A 16074-nucleotide genomic window follows, 5' to 3' on the forward strand; every position below is an offset into this window, starting at 1 on the left:
TTCTCCGAGCTTTCAAACTGAATATTTGAGCGAACCTGCAACTTTTTGTCTTTATTTCATCTTGTTCTTGTAGCGTGCACCCATCCATAGCAAAATTTTAAATAGGAATAAAATAAAAAAAAGGTTTAAACTGAAGAGGCACAAGGATGACTTCAAAAGACCTAGCTCAGCACAGTGCAGTGAAGCCGGACACAGTCGTGCAGTTTTCTTCAGAGAACTAACTGGTGGGTTATATAGCAAAGCTATAAAGCAGGAAAAGGTTTCAAACTACATATTTCCGAATGACAGAAACGCTGAAGAAGCCAGTTTTTGCAACAATGGAATATAATAAGGCAAAAAAAAATCTAATAAGGGTAGTACTGCATTTAATATGTACATTTTTATTAACTAAGTGATAAGTGAAATGTAAGTTCTGGAACTGCTTATTTGTTTAACACATCATTGTCAGTAATTCTTAAGTGAGGAAGCATATTTTACCTGCTACACTTTGTTAGTGTTAGCACTAATCTATTTATTTATCTTTAGTCAGTAAATAAAATTCCTAGCAGCAGATTTCTACATAGGTAACTCATTTTATATTTGTTATTAAAAAGAAATACATCAGTGTCTGTAGGCGACACATTTTGAGTTTACTGTATGTAAAAGAAACTGGCATACAGATAATACAGATAGAGAAAACATACTTGGCTCTAAACAGTAAAGCAACTAGCTTACAATTCATGATGAATAGAAAAACATTTCATCCACTCTGCATCAGTTTAAAATGATCACTGAGTATACCCACCATACTGCTTTTTAATAGTGCCTCCTCATAGCTGAAGGTATACATAGGTCATTGATCATCACCTTGCTTCATTCAGCATTCATATCAGCGTAACCACTGGGTCATGAGTACTGTCAAGAGAGAAATATACCTCACTGTTCTTCCTGTTTCGTTGAGTTACTGGGTAATTTATCACTCCAAAAGTGTAAACTAACTGTACTTTACTGTGTTTTTTAATGCTACCCTACTTTGGCTGTGTTTTCTAAGGGGAGAAATAATAAGTTGAATATTCAGCACCTTCAGTGCTGTACCCTACCTAGACATTTATTTATAGTTTTTCCTTTACTTCTTTTATTCTTTTGTCCACATCCAGATCTGCCTGTTCTGGGAAGATGTACAATATGTGTGTTTTCAAAGACGCTTTGGAAAAATATCTTTGGAATGTGTTACGTTGAGAAAGCACTGGAAAAGAATTCAAGTTATATTTTTATTTTAGCCACATATATACATTTTCTTCGCTGCAAGAGTAGCTGTTGAGAGCCTCCGACTCCATTAATAACTTGTGCAGTGGGGACTTATTATGCAAGACCTGAAACCTGAGAGCTAGTCACCTGTTCTGATACCTGAGCCTGAGTCCTGGGGATGAAGGAGAAGAAGAAGGGTAGTTAGCTTCACTGCGCTCGTAGCCTGGAGGGCCCGTTCATATGGATAAAGCCTAGGGTTCTACTGGAAGCAGCAGAAGTCCCTGCAGGTTGTTTTGTAACCAGCGCAACTAAATCGTAGCCGGGTGTAGAGAAAGAATTCACTGAGAAATATGGAGATCCAGTGATGTGTGTCCACCTGTGTCATGACTGTGACAGTTCGAGCAAGGACACAGACTCGTCAACAACGCGTCTCACAACTGAAGAGCATATTCAGTTCTTAGGCCTCAGGTGACTAACATAAGCTCACAATGTTATTTGTATAAACATAGTGACTCAGCTAAAGAGTTGCACTCCTTAATCTCCTGTCAGCTGAGGGGACGTTTGACTGGGGCTTGAGTGAAGAACACAGAGCACTCTTCTACCTGCTGACTGCACAGATCTCTTATACTCCTGAGTGCAGAAGAGATCATGCTGTAGCCTCTGCAGAGAAAAAGGGGATATATCTAGTTCAAAGAGCGGAACAACAGTTGATGTCTTGGCTTTGATACAGCTGCATCAGGTGAGAAGGGTCCATATTATGTGCATTCAGGTTTGGATGGTGGTTTTTAGAACTTTGCTTTTGTTTTCTCTCTGTTTGCTTTTAACAGAAACACTATCAAACTTGTATTTTCAAGGGATAATGAAATATTTCTAGCACATGGCAAAGATAGATCAAAAAAAGTTATTAAGATGTTATGCAATGTACCAAAACCAAGCGAGTTTTCAGCCCTGGTAGGTGGTTATTTGATAATTTTACAGAGCGGTGATGGTCTGTTCTTGTTGTTCTAGTTGGACATGAATGTTCAATATCTACAAATAACATTTGAGGTGACTATGGTTTCCTACTGTGAATACCAACACATTATATCCCATGTGACAACATTCCAGTGACCCACAGTCAGGACCATTACAGTGCGCTTGACTTGTCTAACAAATTGCTTCAATACAAAAACCAGTATGTTAGTGCTGCAGCTCATAACACAAGGTGCATGTATATTATTTATCATGTTTGTTGTCCTAATAATCCACAATTCACTGACCAATAACACCTGTATTCTCTACACAAAAGGTAAATATTTATCATACAAGAGGCCAATTTGAGACCATAAAACTGCAAAATAATGTTACAAAGAACAGCGTTCAGAGAAATGAAAGAGACACTGTGTGGATTAAGCAAAAGGCTGAGATAATGAGAGTAGCTAGTCCATGACAGTCAGTAAGCTAATATCAGCACATACTGTATGACACGTCTGAAAACGAGCGTTTTGTCCAAGAGTTCCCTCAGAGAGCCTAATTTTAAGACCGGCTGTGCTGATGGGTTTATCTCTTACATACCCACAGCTCTGCACAGCCCGTCTCCTTCCTAACCATCTCACGGCCTCCCTCCCTGTTTCTGGCTCTGTCTTGAACACAAAGGTTTACTCAATCACTGGATTCCATGCATGCAACAATAAGCATATGGTCACATCAGCCAAGAACAAACCCTGCTCACTTCTTTAAAGAAACAGTCACAACTAAATCTTGTCGCATTTGAAATAGTGAGTATTTACAGCAGGGGTGTACAGCAGTGTCATAGTTTTTAAATAACAGTGAAGTTCTATGACCACAGAATGTACTTCATTCTCGATTGTTGTCTTTTCGTGGGACATCTTGATAATGTGATGAGAATAAAATATTACTAAACGTATACATTACAGTGGTATAATGTAGATTCTGTAGGTTAAGGAAAGGACACTGGCCTTCAAACAAGGATTGTCTCATTCAATTTTCTGATGATGGTGGTGTAGAAAGGTTCAGAGGTTGTTTCCTGTTAGTTTTAAAAGTGGAAACTGTGATTGTTATACAGGAAAACTGCTTAATACCATGTCAGATATGAACAACACATTTGTTACTTAGAAGTATCTGCATTATTGTTGCCCAACTTGCTCAGTAATGTTTCTCAACTCGCCCACTCAGTTTTACGACCTAACATGTCGTCCAGCCAAATGCAGAAGTGGACGAAGTCCTCAAGACCTGATTTTCAACAACATCCCATAGTGTCACATGGTGACACTTTGTCAGCTACTTTAGCATGTCATACATAAATCAAAGGTACCCCTTTGGGGAAGGTCAAGCAACTGAAGTAATAACCCAGATGTGTCAATATTTGAATTTGATGCTCACAGAGCGATGGTGCAGTATGTTAGGTAAAAAGTCAGTGAGGAGGATGTAGGAGGATAGGATGGTTAAATGGATCAACTAAATGCCTGACCCTCAGAGGACAGAGGTTGGCTCCTACAGTGTGTGGCAATCATGAAATACGTATTATAGGTTCTTCAGTATGCATTTGATGATTTCACTTAACCTAACCCTTAATGTTTTGTGCCTGACCCTGACCTTGCTGTCTTTGTTCCTAATCCCAACCAAACGTCGAAGTTTCCACAGTTAGAAGTTAGCATTTATCATTTTTGTCATGAACACATGTCTGACGTCATCCTTTCCATTGCTGTTGTTATGGTTAATAAGAAGCTTTATTCCACTTTGGCCACTTTGTGGTGCCCATATTTATTCTATATGGCCAACACGGTAATGTAAGGTGATTAATGGGAGGTTCTGATACATAAACCTGTTTTCAATTTACTTCAAATCTTTGGTGTTCTTGAAGTGACTATTTACAAAAGGTTAGAAAAGGACTGTTTTGTAACTTATCAAGAGTCAAAGTGGTTATAAACCACTGATTTATTCTTTAACAATGGGTTGATTTTATGAACATAACATATTTTAGAAGGTATGAATAAGTATAATAAAAATAGAAAGCAACTTAACTGAATTTAAGAGCATTGTTTAGTTTATAGTATAGTATACATCTTTGATGTTGCTTAATTTTCCCATTCGATGTTTTCCTTCCTGCTATTGCAACTTTTAGAAAAGATGTTTTTTTTCTTGCCTCCAATTACACCTGCTTGCTGATCAAAAAACAAATCAAAGAAAATATGGGGTGAAGCTGTGATTGTCTAAATTTCTATTTCAGTGTTGTTGTTCAAGCTTGCGTTCTCATCCCATGTGACTTACTTCAAAGTGGAACACACCAGGTAAACATAATTACTTTGCTTGTATTATGTGCATGGTGCCATTCATGCAAAAAATCTAACAGGCCAATAACATGGCTTCAATTTGCAGCTTCTTACTATGACATTGTGCAGTATAATTGAATGAAAGCTCTACAAGCTTGGCATATTTATTTAAAAGGGTAAATATGCCTCTATTTGTTATAATGTAAATCATTTTGACTGTAATAGCGAAACTGGGCTTTGTAGCGACTGAATTGAAAACACTGTATTTGGTGTATCATGATTTTAAAAAATGTATTATCCTGAGAGGTGAATAAAATGAGACGATAACCCCCCATTTCTGAAACAAAAGGCTTAAACACTGCAGCTATTGTTTGGCTTTAAGGAATTATCTGAAATGTGCCATGCAAGCAAGGCTGATAACCATGTAAGTAGAGTCATCATCAGCTGAGCAGAGGAGCAGAAAGCCATGTGAGATAGATTTTTCTTTTGGGTGCTGATAGGTGGGAATGAACATGGCTCTGAGCACAGAATAAATGATGGGATGATAAAGCGAAGTGAATAATGTAATATTGAAGTGTTAGCAGAAAAGCTATTTCACTGACAGGTTAGGTGTACTTTTGTGATGAGCTGGTAAGTCTGATAATTGTGAATATAGCTTATGCCTTTGGAGAAGGTTTCCTTTTCATTTTATGTAAGATGTGTGTGCAGCCTGAAATTGCTGCTGTGTACATTGTATTCATTTTTCTGTTGTAAACTGACAGATGAAAAACTAGGAGACAGCTGGTCGATGTCGGTGGGTTTCCACAGTCAGAGATTCCCAAGTCTATCGACACCTAACATCAATGAGGTAAACAGCTCTGGGCATGCTTACAAGTTTACCGAAGGTCTTCATGACCTGGAAAGTTACTAAACACTGTTTCTGCAAGTAGTAAGTAAACATGCTGCAGAACTGTGAGTGTACTTCTGCTGTTTTTAACTTCCAATGCAAATTGTTTTGCCTGCAGGAAATAAAACAAAAACAAAAACAAAAGAATATTTTAACAATCCCTGTTGTTATGGACATTTGAGGTACAAATCTGTTTCCGTGTAATATTATCAACTAAACAATAAAAACTGAATATGTAACTAAATGTTTTCCATAATCGGATGATGTTTGATCTCTTATCTAATTGGATAATATTTTCACATTTGCACATCACTCTACTCTACAATAACATTCAGGCAGGGAACAAAATTATTAATTAAGCCAAATTATACTTGTGTAAAACTGGCTTGCTATTTGAGTCTTGGGACACAAAAGCTTGTTTGTACAAGCTGTTTTTATTGTTTGCTCTTCAAACGGTGTGAAATGAAAAATGCTAACAAGGAATCCTGGGTACAAAAATAGTGAGAAAGTAGGTATAATTATTCTAGTATCTAATCTGTGTTTCAATTTTTAGTATTTATTCTTTTTTTTTTTTTTGAGAGTAGAGAGAGGATGACAATGAGAATGACAAACCTGGATTGTGCATTTTAAATGTCTGAACTAATTTGTCCCCGAGTGCTGCCCATTAAGTTACACATTGTCATGGCAACGATCAGCATATCAAGGAACAACTCAAGCAGGAGAATGGTTATAGTTATCAGTTCCTCTAAGCATTTGTATTTGCAGTGATTCTGTAAATGTTTTATTTGAGTTACAGATTTTTGAGTGTGCTAAAAGGTTTTTCTTCGTCTTTTCATAGGCCTCAAGTGAGGATATCGCTGCTTCACTGCACAGGAATGTCCTGTCATGGGGTGTGTGGCGGGGGCAGGAGGAGAAGCAGAGTTTGTCTTGTAGAGCAATAACACAGTCCGCCTACTCTCAGACTGCAGACAGTGGAGCTCACAACCTGTTCAGGACTGCAAGTGTTCCAGATGTGGTGGGAAGAAATCCAAAAACGGCATTTTCTTCAATTACCATTGCAGCCCGGAAGGTCGTGCCATCACTCGCAACCTCCAAGAGCCCATCTGCTCCAAAACACCCTGTGGCAGCGTCACCAAAACTACCAGAAGCATTTGGGAAAGAAGCCTTATCAGTATTCACAAGTGAAATGCGTGTTTCAAGCTGCCACCTAGATATGTGCAGACAAAATCCTACCAGCGAGATTCCAAATGGGTTCAGACAGAACAAACCACCAGCTGATGGGCCGACAGCGAGAGATCCAGAAAAGAGGAAAGGACAAAATGGACTGTGCCTCACAGAGCGTGACAGGCAAGATGTGATTGGTGGCTCATCCCGGCCATTCTACAGGTCTTGTATCCACCATGAGGTTCCTCTGAGGTCCAGTAGGTCTGTTGTGTTTTTGGACAAGTCACTTTCCATTTCCCTTGTGGATCTGGAGAGAAGAAGAGCAGGTCAACCCACTTTATACACGACCACCTTTTCTCTTCGCTTTGGTGTCTCACCCTGCTGCAGATTCTCTACAGACAAGAAATCTGCAAAAATTAATGAGGGTTACCAGAGACCCAGAGTGGCCATGTTGGGTACTGACAAACGCAATGGCCAAGGGAGTAGTTTGGGTCACAGCAGAAGCCTTCTAATAAAGCAGCAGGGCTGCAAGGTCGAGCAAATAGCACCCGCTCATGGTGTTAACAGCAAGTCTGATGATTCAGACACACAGCGCCACAGCAGTACTTGGGGATTATTGTCATTCAGAGGGCCAAGCCCCTCAAACACAAAGACTGGGAGGCAGAAGGGGAATGCAGATGAGGCAACTTTGCCTACCCGGAACAATTTCAGACACCAGCAGCACACTTTCAATATTGGCCCAGGTATGAATTTAATCACCTTCCTTCAGAGGTCAAAATCTCAACTATCCATACCAATTGATCTGAATATCCCACGGAAGTTATTGTAGATAAGATCATATTCCTGAGTTGTAACAGCAAGCTGAATGTGACGCTAAGGTGATGAAAAATTCTAATGTTTTTCATTCTGCATTTCACCTTTTGATTCATAACTCATGCATTGTTAATAGACCCACACCCTATTTTCTATTAACTTTGTTTAAAATAAATCCCAACTAAAACACACACACACTCCATAAAACAGCCGATTTAAATAAAGAACAAACACTTTCAGTTATCCTCCTCTGACTCCCAACACTTCTACATAAAATCTAAAGTTAGCAGCGGATACTGCATATGTTAACAATGGGTTGCGAAATCTAAACATAGACTGCATTTGCATGATTTTGAAGAATCTTTCTTGGGATCTCGTGCTGTATATGTTTGGATAAGATCAAGGTCATATGAAAGGTGTTTTAAGAAATGTAATCTGAAGAGGCAGCTGAGGAGAATTTTGTTTCATTGCACTTACATGGTATCTAACACTACATTCCAGCTCCAAAGCAGCACACGGTAGCTGGCATTTTGGCCAACACAAATAAGATTTTGCACGTTTGGTCATCCAGAAGTATGCTGGATTGATGCAAAGGCATCAAAATCTGCATTGCAGCACTTATAATACACAATATATAGAATGTTTTATTATTATATTTCATTTCACAGTCACTGCGATTTACCAAGAAATGGTCTAGTTGAATGATTTCTTTAAATTTGAGGGAGAGACTGGCAGCAATGGCAAGTTGATTTAATTTATTGATATTTCAGTGAACCTGAAGATGCTAAACAAAATATACAGTACAGTACAGTGTACCTTACATTCACCAAGGCATGTACAGTACTGTAGCAGATGTTACACCCAGAAAAGACTACAAATGTGATGTCACTGCCTGGAGCAAATTCAGAGGCGTGCCTGCCTTCCTTGATACATGGACTGCCTCAAGAAAATGCACTACTGCAGTTAATTATTAAATAACTCAATCTCTTCATTACAACATTTATTTTCTGCACGATCCCATCGCTTCTTTGCCTACTTTTTCTTTTAAATTTAGGTTAATTTAGCTAAAATGGAAAAAATGAAGAAGACCCAGCAGAGAAAGCTTGATCAGCGACATTTATTGTGTCTTGATGTACATGTACATGCCACATGATAATGGCAGAGGCATTCACTGGAGATACATATCCTACAAATAGTAGACGAATGAGGTTACAGGTGCAGTGTTGCAGCACTGTCATCTTTTACATTATTCATGGGCCACACTCATGTTCCTTCTGCTTTTTGGGGGGTTTTATTCTATCTATGTGTGGAGAGGGTTGTGTGTGTGCAGCAGTATATCTTTCATGTAACATCAAACACTAGCAAAATACATAAGATAGTGCAAATCACAATTCTAATTCAAATAATTCTTTCTTGTGAAGGTTAGCCTGTGTAAATGATCTTGCTCTCTGCAATCCAATCCATTTCACAATGATGTGACTTGCCAAATTAAATTTCACAGTCATTTCACTTGTCTCTGTCTCTCTCAAGCTGACTGCGGAACATGGGGGAAGAAGGCAGCGAGCGACAAGACACAGGGACACGAAGAACCTGCCCTTTCCACAGAACTTCAAAAAGTCTCCGCTATGGATGAATCCTGTTATAATCTCTCCCAATTAAAGGCTGACTCTTTGGATGGGACACCCAGGATTCTCAGCCTTAAAGTAGGACTCATGCTGTACAGTTGTATATCTTGTCTTGTAGGAAATATACTACTAGGAAAAAGAAAATATGTTCTAAAGCAAACTTGTCTTGAGCTTGAGCGATATAGATAGATAGATAGATAGATAGATAGATAGATAGATAGATAGATAGATAGATAGATAGATAGATAGATAGATAGATAGATAGATAGATAGATAGATAGATAGCTCCAATTGGGAATGAATTTTTTTAATTTTTACTTTCTCTGCTTTCAATCAGTATCAAAAAAAATTATCAGTGGAGCCACTGAGGATGCACAAAGTACAGAACCAAGACTGACAATGTAAAAGTAATTTAAGTAAGAGTCAAAAACACCACAAAAGGCTGTTTTAGTATCACACAAAGTGTAACTGCACAAGGTTCATAATCACATGTGGAAAATTGCTGTGAATGTGAATAAAACCCTGGGGATAAAATATTAGACTATTTCAGTTTTCTCACACAGTGTGTTTACAGTTGGAAAAAAACCTTTTCGCAACAGCAGAAGCATCTCTTGAAGGGTTTTTTTTTACACTTGGGGAGATTTTTTGATTTAATTAGTGTTTGACATAGCCTCTCCCAAGTAGAGAAGACCAGACAAAAATCTTTAATAATTCTACATTTTTCTTTTTTCCCTTCCCTCTTCAAAATTTTACTTCAGTTTTTCGTTCCATTCAGTTAATTTAATAAGTTTTATCTCAGTGTTGTGAGGTGTAAAGATCCAGTAAGGTTTAGGGGGCTTCTAAAGGATTCAGATTCCCCCTGTGAGTAAAGCTTTCTTACCTTTATCCACACAAAAGCTGTGCATAATATTACCATGTTGCCTACACCTCCCAGCTATTACAAGGCTGTGAAAAGGATTCTCCAAGGTTAAGTAACAGATTAAGGATATTTTCAGAATAGACTCTAACCCATTGGAGATTTTTTTCCTCTTTCCTTAGGATTAGTGTCTTTGGGTTGTACTGTATTGCAGCAGCTTACTGTATATATACCCCTCTCCCCACTTCAGGAGGCTTTGAAGCTCTTCAGGCCAGACTTCATCAGCCGATCTCAGAGTCGGGTGAGGAGACTGGAACAGAGGGCCAGGAGAAGGAGAGCCCTGCAGGACTCCAATCCAGACTTGGTGCACGGCCTCGGGGAGGATCGAGGCAGACAAAAGAGGAACTGCACCACACCGGATCCACTTAGCGGTAAGCTAAATAACTCTGACTTATACTGAAAATTGAATAATGGCAACTGGACTTCTTTTTTTTTTTCAGGTCTAAAGTAGAGGTGGCCAAGAGCTACTGTGCTTGTTGCCATGACTCAACTTCTAGATTTTAAGTACTAAAATAAGGCATTACTGTAAGTGGATTTTGTCAGACATCCTATACCATAATAGATACTGTTTCACTTCTCACACCAGCAGCACTGTAAGTCATGCGATAGTAGATGAGTCATGAGGTGGAAGTGTGATACTGCCCCAGAGTGACCACAGTGAAAAATTCACAGTCTACAGCAGAGATTGTTCTGCCTGGGATCACACCAAATCACATCCTCATCTTCTGTTCGATTAATTTGCCATCTTTACTATGTTGTTGTCACTTCTGAAAGAAACAAATTCATCATTTGGTCATTTGGAGGAACTATAGACTGTTTCTCGCCTAATTAATTTTAAATGCAACAATCTCAGCGGGTCTGGGGAAGACATGGCAATTTTATTATTCTCATGAAAGTGCAGTGGCATTTATCCAACTTTGCTCTCTGCTGGTCAATATCTAGTAGTGCAGATGAATGTTTCATCCAAAGCTCTGTGTGCAAGGAAAATATACACAAACTGACAACAAAAACGTAGAATATAATTATCCTTAAAATGTTTTTTTTCCTTTTCTACTTCAGTCAAAACAGGTCAAAAAGTAAACAGCCAGCATTTATAACAAGCATATCAGAAATATATACTATTAAATCACTTGGAATCATAAAATGAGATGATATGCAGAAAGGCTGCTTTAACAGGCATTCTGCAAAGAAATGTGTCAAAAAGCATTTGTCAGGAATGTTATCCCACAAGGCACAAGGATGCCTTAATTCGATCACTGTCAGTACAAATGTAAAAGCTTCATAGAATATATCTGAGGAGCAAAAGAATATTGTTACATCCACATCTGTGCTTCTGCATCAGTGGGTATTTATTTTTGTGTTGTGATATGGTTTGACAATCATAAATGTGTAGATTATGATTTTTATGCTGCAAGTGCTGTTATATATTCAGCCAGAGTCTTGTTTTTCTTCCTCTTATACTGAAGCTGTCAGACTTACAATCTCTGACAAGGTGTTGTTCAACTGATGTGAGCACACGTCGCATAAGCAGTTTTAACTCGACTGCTTAATTCTCTATAGTGTGTTTGGGGAGAGTTTCTGATTATACCAGCATGTTTTTCTTTGCAGTACGTCCTGCTGTACTTGACACCCGACTGCTCAACTCTTTAGAAAAACATTAACAAAGTAGGCAGGCACACTAGTTTGAATAATAGGTGCACTCCAACTGAGTTTTGCAAGGTCATGGCAGACTCAATAAGATGAGACACAATAATCAGTATATATAGGTTCTCTGTGTGTGTGTGTGTGTAAATATAAAATTATATAATTTATAAGTGTGTAACTGTCTGAAAAAAGAGAGATCATGCACAGCCCTCAGTGTCCATTTACATATTCAGGATTCATTAGCATGTTAATTATTATTTGTTATTCGTGTGTGCGTGTGTGTGTGTGTCCTAGATAACCTTTTCAAGCCTAGAGAGAGGTCTATATCCGGCAGAGAGATGCAGCTGAGGTCCAGACGGTGAGTTCTCCAGACCAAAGTCACATCAGAAGATGTCACTCTGTCTCTCCTCGCTCTTTGTTTTTTCATACAGCATGATCTATCAAGCTTGTTTGTTTCATCTGCCGTGCATGCAGGTTGTGTACAAACACTGTGCAGTGCATATTCACACACCCACATACTGTATGCATACAATAGATGTTTGATGCCCGAACACGTTGACAGGCGATGTGAGCTACCCTCTGCATGCCTTATCGCTTTCTTTTTTTCTTTCCTTATCTGGAAAGGCACACCTGATCAGATGATGACTGCCCGTTGTAATTTTTTTCAAACGCGACACTATCTGACTTGGAGGATCTCTTAACAAATTGGTTGTAGTTGTGGGAGTGAAAAAGGAGTCTGTGTGAGACCTGTTTATCAGTGGATCCAGGTTTTTTCCCAGCTACGTTCTCACTAGATAATACCTTGTTTCTGGGATGCCAGTCCACTAGCATAGCTCAGCCACCCCCTTACTTCTGATCCCATATTCCCCTGCCCTGTATGAATATGCCTTTTTGTGTCTGTAGGATTTACAACAAGCTGCCGGAGGTGACAAAGAAAAAAGAGGAGGAGAAAAAGAAAGCTGTATCACAAACCAACAGATTGCGAGCAGAAGTCTTTAAAAAGGTACAGCTGGGATGTATTTTTAGTATAAAAACTACTTCAAAGCATTGATTACAGTACATGAGAATTGCCAACTGTGTCAAACTGTATAGTTAATTTAACAGAACAAAAAACACATACAACACGTTATAACTGTTTTATAAAATCATCTCATGCCACAAAGATCTGCATGCTTGTTTTGAGTTAGTCACAATATTTTATTTTATTTTAATTTTCTAACTATATTACATTTTTAGTGGTGAACAACAATACATAGTCCACGGGCAGTAAAGTTTCACAGTTTTATGTTAAAAATGTGTTTGGGATTTGACTGGTTTAATTTATGACTCTATAAAACAGCAAAATCTAACAACTGAAAAGATCTGAAGGACAAATACCCACAATAATACACCTAAAGACAACAAATATGTGGTGCAAATATTGATCACCTTTATGTTAACAGAGTTGTCATAAATTCAATCTAGATTACATGCTCATTATGCATAATGAGGACGTAAACCCAAGGTTTAAACCTAAGATGTAAGAGTGAAAACATGTTTGATCATCATCCAGCAGAGGTCACTGTTTAACTGCTAAAGTCATTTGTCATGCTGGACTATTACTGAAGAAAATGTCCATGAACAATTGAGTGATTTCGTTTGCCTCTTGGGTTTAATTTGAAATGTATTAATTTGGAGTAGCTCGGGTTTTCCTTAAAATCAAATGAGAAAAAAAAACCTTCTTATCATTCATGTCAAAACTAAACCCATAGAACATCACAACTCAGCCCATTTCACAGTTTTTACCACTGTGAGTTTGACCTTCGTCACTATACAAACCAAACCTTACTGTAAAGTTATTGTTACTGATTTTAGACCCTGCTGACATGATGCATATGGCCTGTTAACAGGCAGTAGCTACGTCATGAATGATATATTTAGGACATGCGCTGTCAGACTGCTTCACATGTGGTTGAACCTTCACTCACTCTCCCATTATAACCTAACCGCAACAATGAATTCACTGTCAGTCAGGTGAAATGTGAAAAATGTGAAGAGATGCCTTCAATCTCTTCCGGATAATTACACAATCATGGTGTCTGATGAGTATCCTTATCAAGATGTTTTCCAAGATGATCCAAAGATGATTGGTTTTTCTCTCATTTGCCACTGTTTATGTAAACTGGGACATCATGAGAAATGTATCGTATGCAAAATGTTTCGCCTCGGGCCTCCAACAACTTTCATTTTCAAGAAAACACAAATCTACATTAAATCAGTGTCATGTGGTTTACTGAAACATCCAGCAATTAATGAGTAAAACTAAACGTCAAATGGCTTCGTAACATATTTTATTCCTTGTGGAAATGGAACAGGCACGGCTGGTTCGAAGGCAGCGCGACCTTGACACCTCTCAAATAAAGTTATTAGTTGGGCTCAACCGCAGTGAGATTGGGTGAAAAGGAGAGTGTCCGCCCCGATAAACACTGAGTCATGTGCGTTTTAGAGGTCTCATTTTTGTCAGAAAGTCTCCCACACACACACACACACACACAGAGGTGCAGCACAGAGACAACTCACAGTGCGGTCTGATATAAGGGGTAGGATGTGGGTGGTTCTGAACCTTGGCTGAAATGAGATTCCAGCTTTTGGGTAGTACTGGAAGAGGTGGCTGATTGCATAGCGGGTGTCTGGTCAGATAGCAAGCTAGAATTATTCTCCCTACCTGGGCTTGGCCACCTCAGGGGTGAGGCTGATGGAAGTGAAAGCCAATTTAGCATTGGGAGTCGCTCTTGTGTGATGCAGAGCTGCTCTTAAAAGATTGAGGAAAGGGAGGTCTGAGTACAGATAGATGTGTTTTTGATCTGTTTTTGTGTTGCTGGCTCTATTGTTGTTTTTCTTGTTTTGCAGAGACTCCTGGACCAGATCCTGCAAAGATAACCAAAAGCAAACAGATATCATTCACTATTATTCTTCTAACTTCTACGTTCAGTATATTAAAGGCGACTTTGAATTCAGTGCAACTGTTAATACTCTATGCAAATACTTCTTCCATACCTGTGCATATGTTTTTGTCTCAATCACACTCCCTTGGTGTTAAATGACCCTTTTCATATTTGCCCTTTACAACCTGATTGAAAAACTAGAAAATAAGATTTTGTTGATAGTGTCAACAAGCAAATAGAAAATATTACCATACAGTGATATGAAATAACTTTTTCTTTGCTAATACTTCTAGTAAGCAACCACTGATATGGTGATTATTAATATTAGGCCTGTAATTGCAGACGTTAAGGCTTATTAAAACTGGGAAACCTGCAAGTTTAGTTGTAATGTGCAGATATTGACAAAGCCCAACCTTCTCACCCACCAGCTACAAACTAATAATTAAGAATTGGTTTGACATTTGAAATATTAAAACATGAAATGAACTGCTTTATACCTAGTGATTAGGTGCAACACCGATTAATCATATAATTTTTCTCATTCCTTTCCCTATAACTCATTACAGTATATGTAATTTTTTCTGTAACGTGTCTCATATATCTCAGAAGGAAATAAAAGCATTCCAAGGACATTGTATGTTGAAGCAGTGTCATTTTACAGGAAATTGAGTTTCAGTGCTTTGAGCAAGCACCTTGACTCTGTCATTGGTATAGCACCAGAGGTGTTTGTGAGAACCACGTTTCGTCATTGGCTTTACGTCTGCCTCCGGGCCTCTGGAACCTCCCATCCGGAACGTTGGAATTCCAAGCTAATCGAACTCAGGAGACACACAGCGCCCGTGAAAGGGGCTTTTGTCGCAGAGCTCCAAACCAAAGATGACATTGTAATAAGAGAGGAGAATTCTGAGCACAGCTTGGGACCACAGTCCACATATAGCCTGTAAAGGTGACTGACATCTCTGTGGCATTTAAAAAGAGCCTGCTGCGATGAGGTGAGAGCAGGGGAAGGACATGTGCCACAGGTCTCAGGCAAACACACTATATAAACATAATGTTGTGGCAGCCTTTTGGTGAGGGGATTGCAGTATTTTAAAAACGGAGTTATTCTGGTTCTTGATTTTATTTTCTTACAGAATAAAAAGTAATGAACCATGTAAAATGTACTCTGTGTTGCATTCTAGTTTGATCCATTGTAACTCATCTGCAACATGTGTAGTAAATTACTTCACTGATACCTATGTTACCAGTGAGGCCCAGGGTGATCCACATGGAGGAGGTGCTCTCCTGCCATGTAGCCTGGTTCCAGACGATGAGCACAGACTGACAGGCAGGTGTATACAAGGAGAAGGGCTCCTGTCAGTCAGCCTCTCCCTCTGAAGCATCATGTGTCTGTGTGTCACATTGCTATCTCATAATGTGAACTATGTGCTCTTGACTGGCTTCCCTATTGCCTCAACTGACTCAGATGCCCTGAGGGCAAGGCTGATGTGTGTGTCTTAGAAAGGAAACACAAATTCATTTCACTATCCACATGGCCATCTCTTTCTAGCTCGGGTTTTATGTTCTACGGTCGTGACTGTAACATCAGTACAAATAGTTTCAT

At 38.9% G+C, this 16074-nt stretch overlaps 1 protein-coding gene across 4 annotated transcripts; it reads left to right on the forward strand.

Moving 5' to 3' along the window:
• Positions 1 to 1426: 1426 nt before the first annotated feature.
• On the forward strand, positions 1427 to 15108 carry LOC113158666. Of its 4 annotated transcripts, none has more exons than XM_026354739.1 (10): positions 1427 to 1695; positions 1777 to 1966; positions 4505 to 4517; positions 5261 to 5346; positions 6224 to 7292; positions 8893 to 9065; positions 10094 to 10274; positions 11842 to 11905; positions 12451 to 12550; positions 14437 to 15108. In XM_026354739.1, the coding sequence occupies exons 4-10, from the start codon at positions 5287 to 5289 to the stop codon at positions 14464 to 14466; spliced, it is 1677 nt and encodes a 558-aa protein (XP_026210524.1). In that variant the 5' UTR covers positions 1427 to 1695; positions 1777 to 1966; positions 4505 to 4517; positions 5261 to 5286; the 3' UTR covers positions 14467 to 15108. The 4 variants fall into 4 exon arrangements, with proteins under 4 accessions (XP_026210524.1, XP_026210521.1, XP_026210522.1 ...); XM_026354736.1 differs by having other exon boundaries at positions 1428 to 1695; positions 4457 to 4517; XM_026354737.1 differs by having other exon boundaries at positions 1428 to 1966; positions 4457 to 4517.
• Positions 15109 to 16074: the final 966 nt, after the last annotated feature.

The sequence above is a fragment of the Anabas testudineus genome, chromosome 15, assembly GCF_900324465.2.
Source record: "Anabas testudineus chromosome 15, fAnaTes1.2, whole genome shotgun sequence".
Lineage (NCBI taxonomy): Eukaryota > Metazoa > Chordata > Actinopteri > Anabantiformes > Anabantidae > Anabas > Anabas testudineus.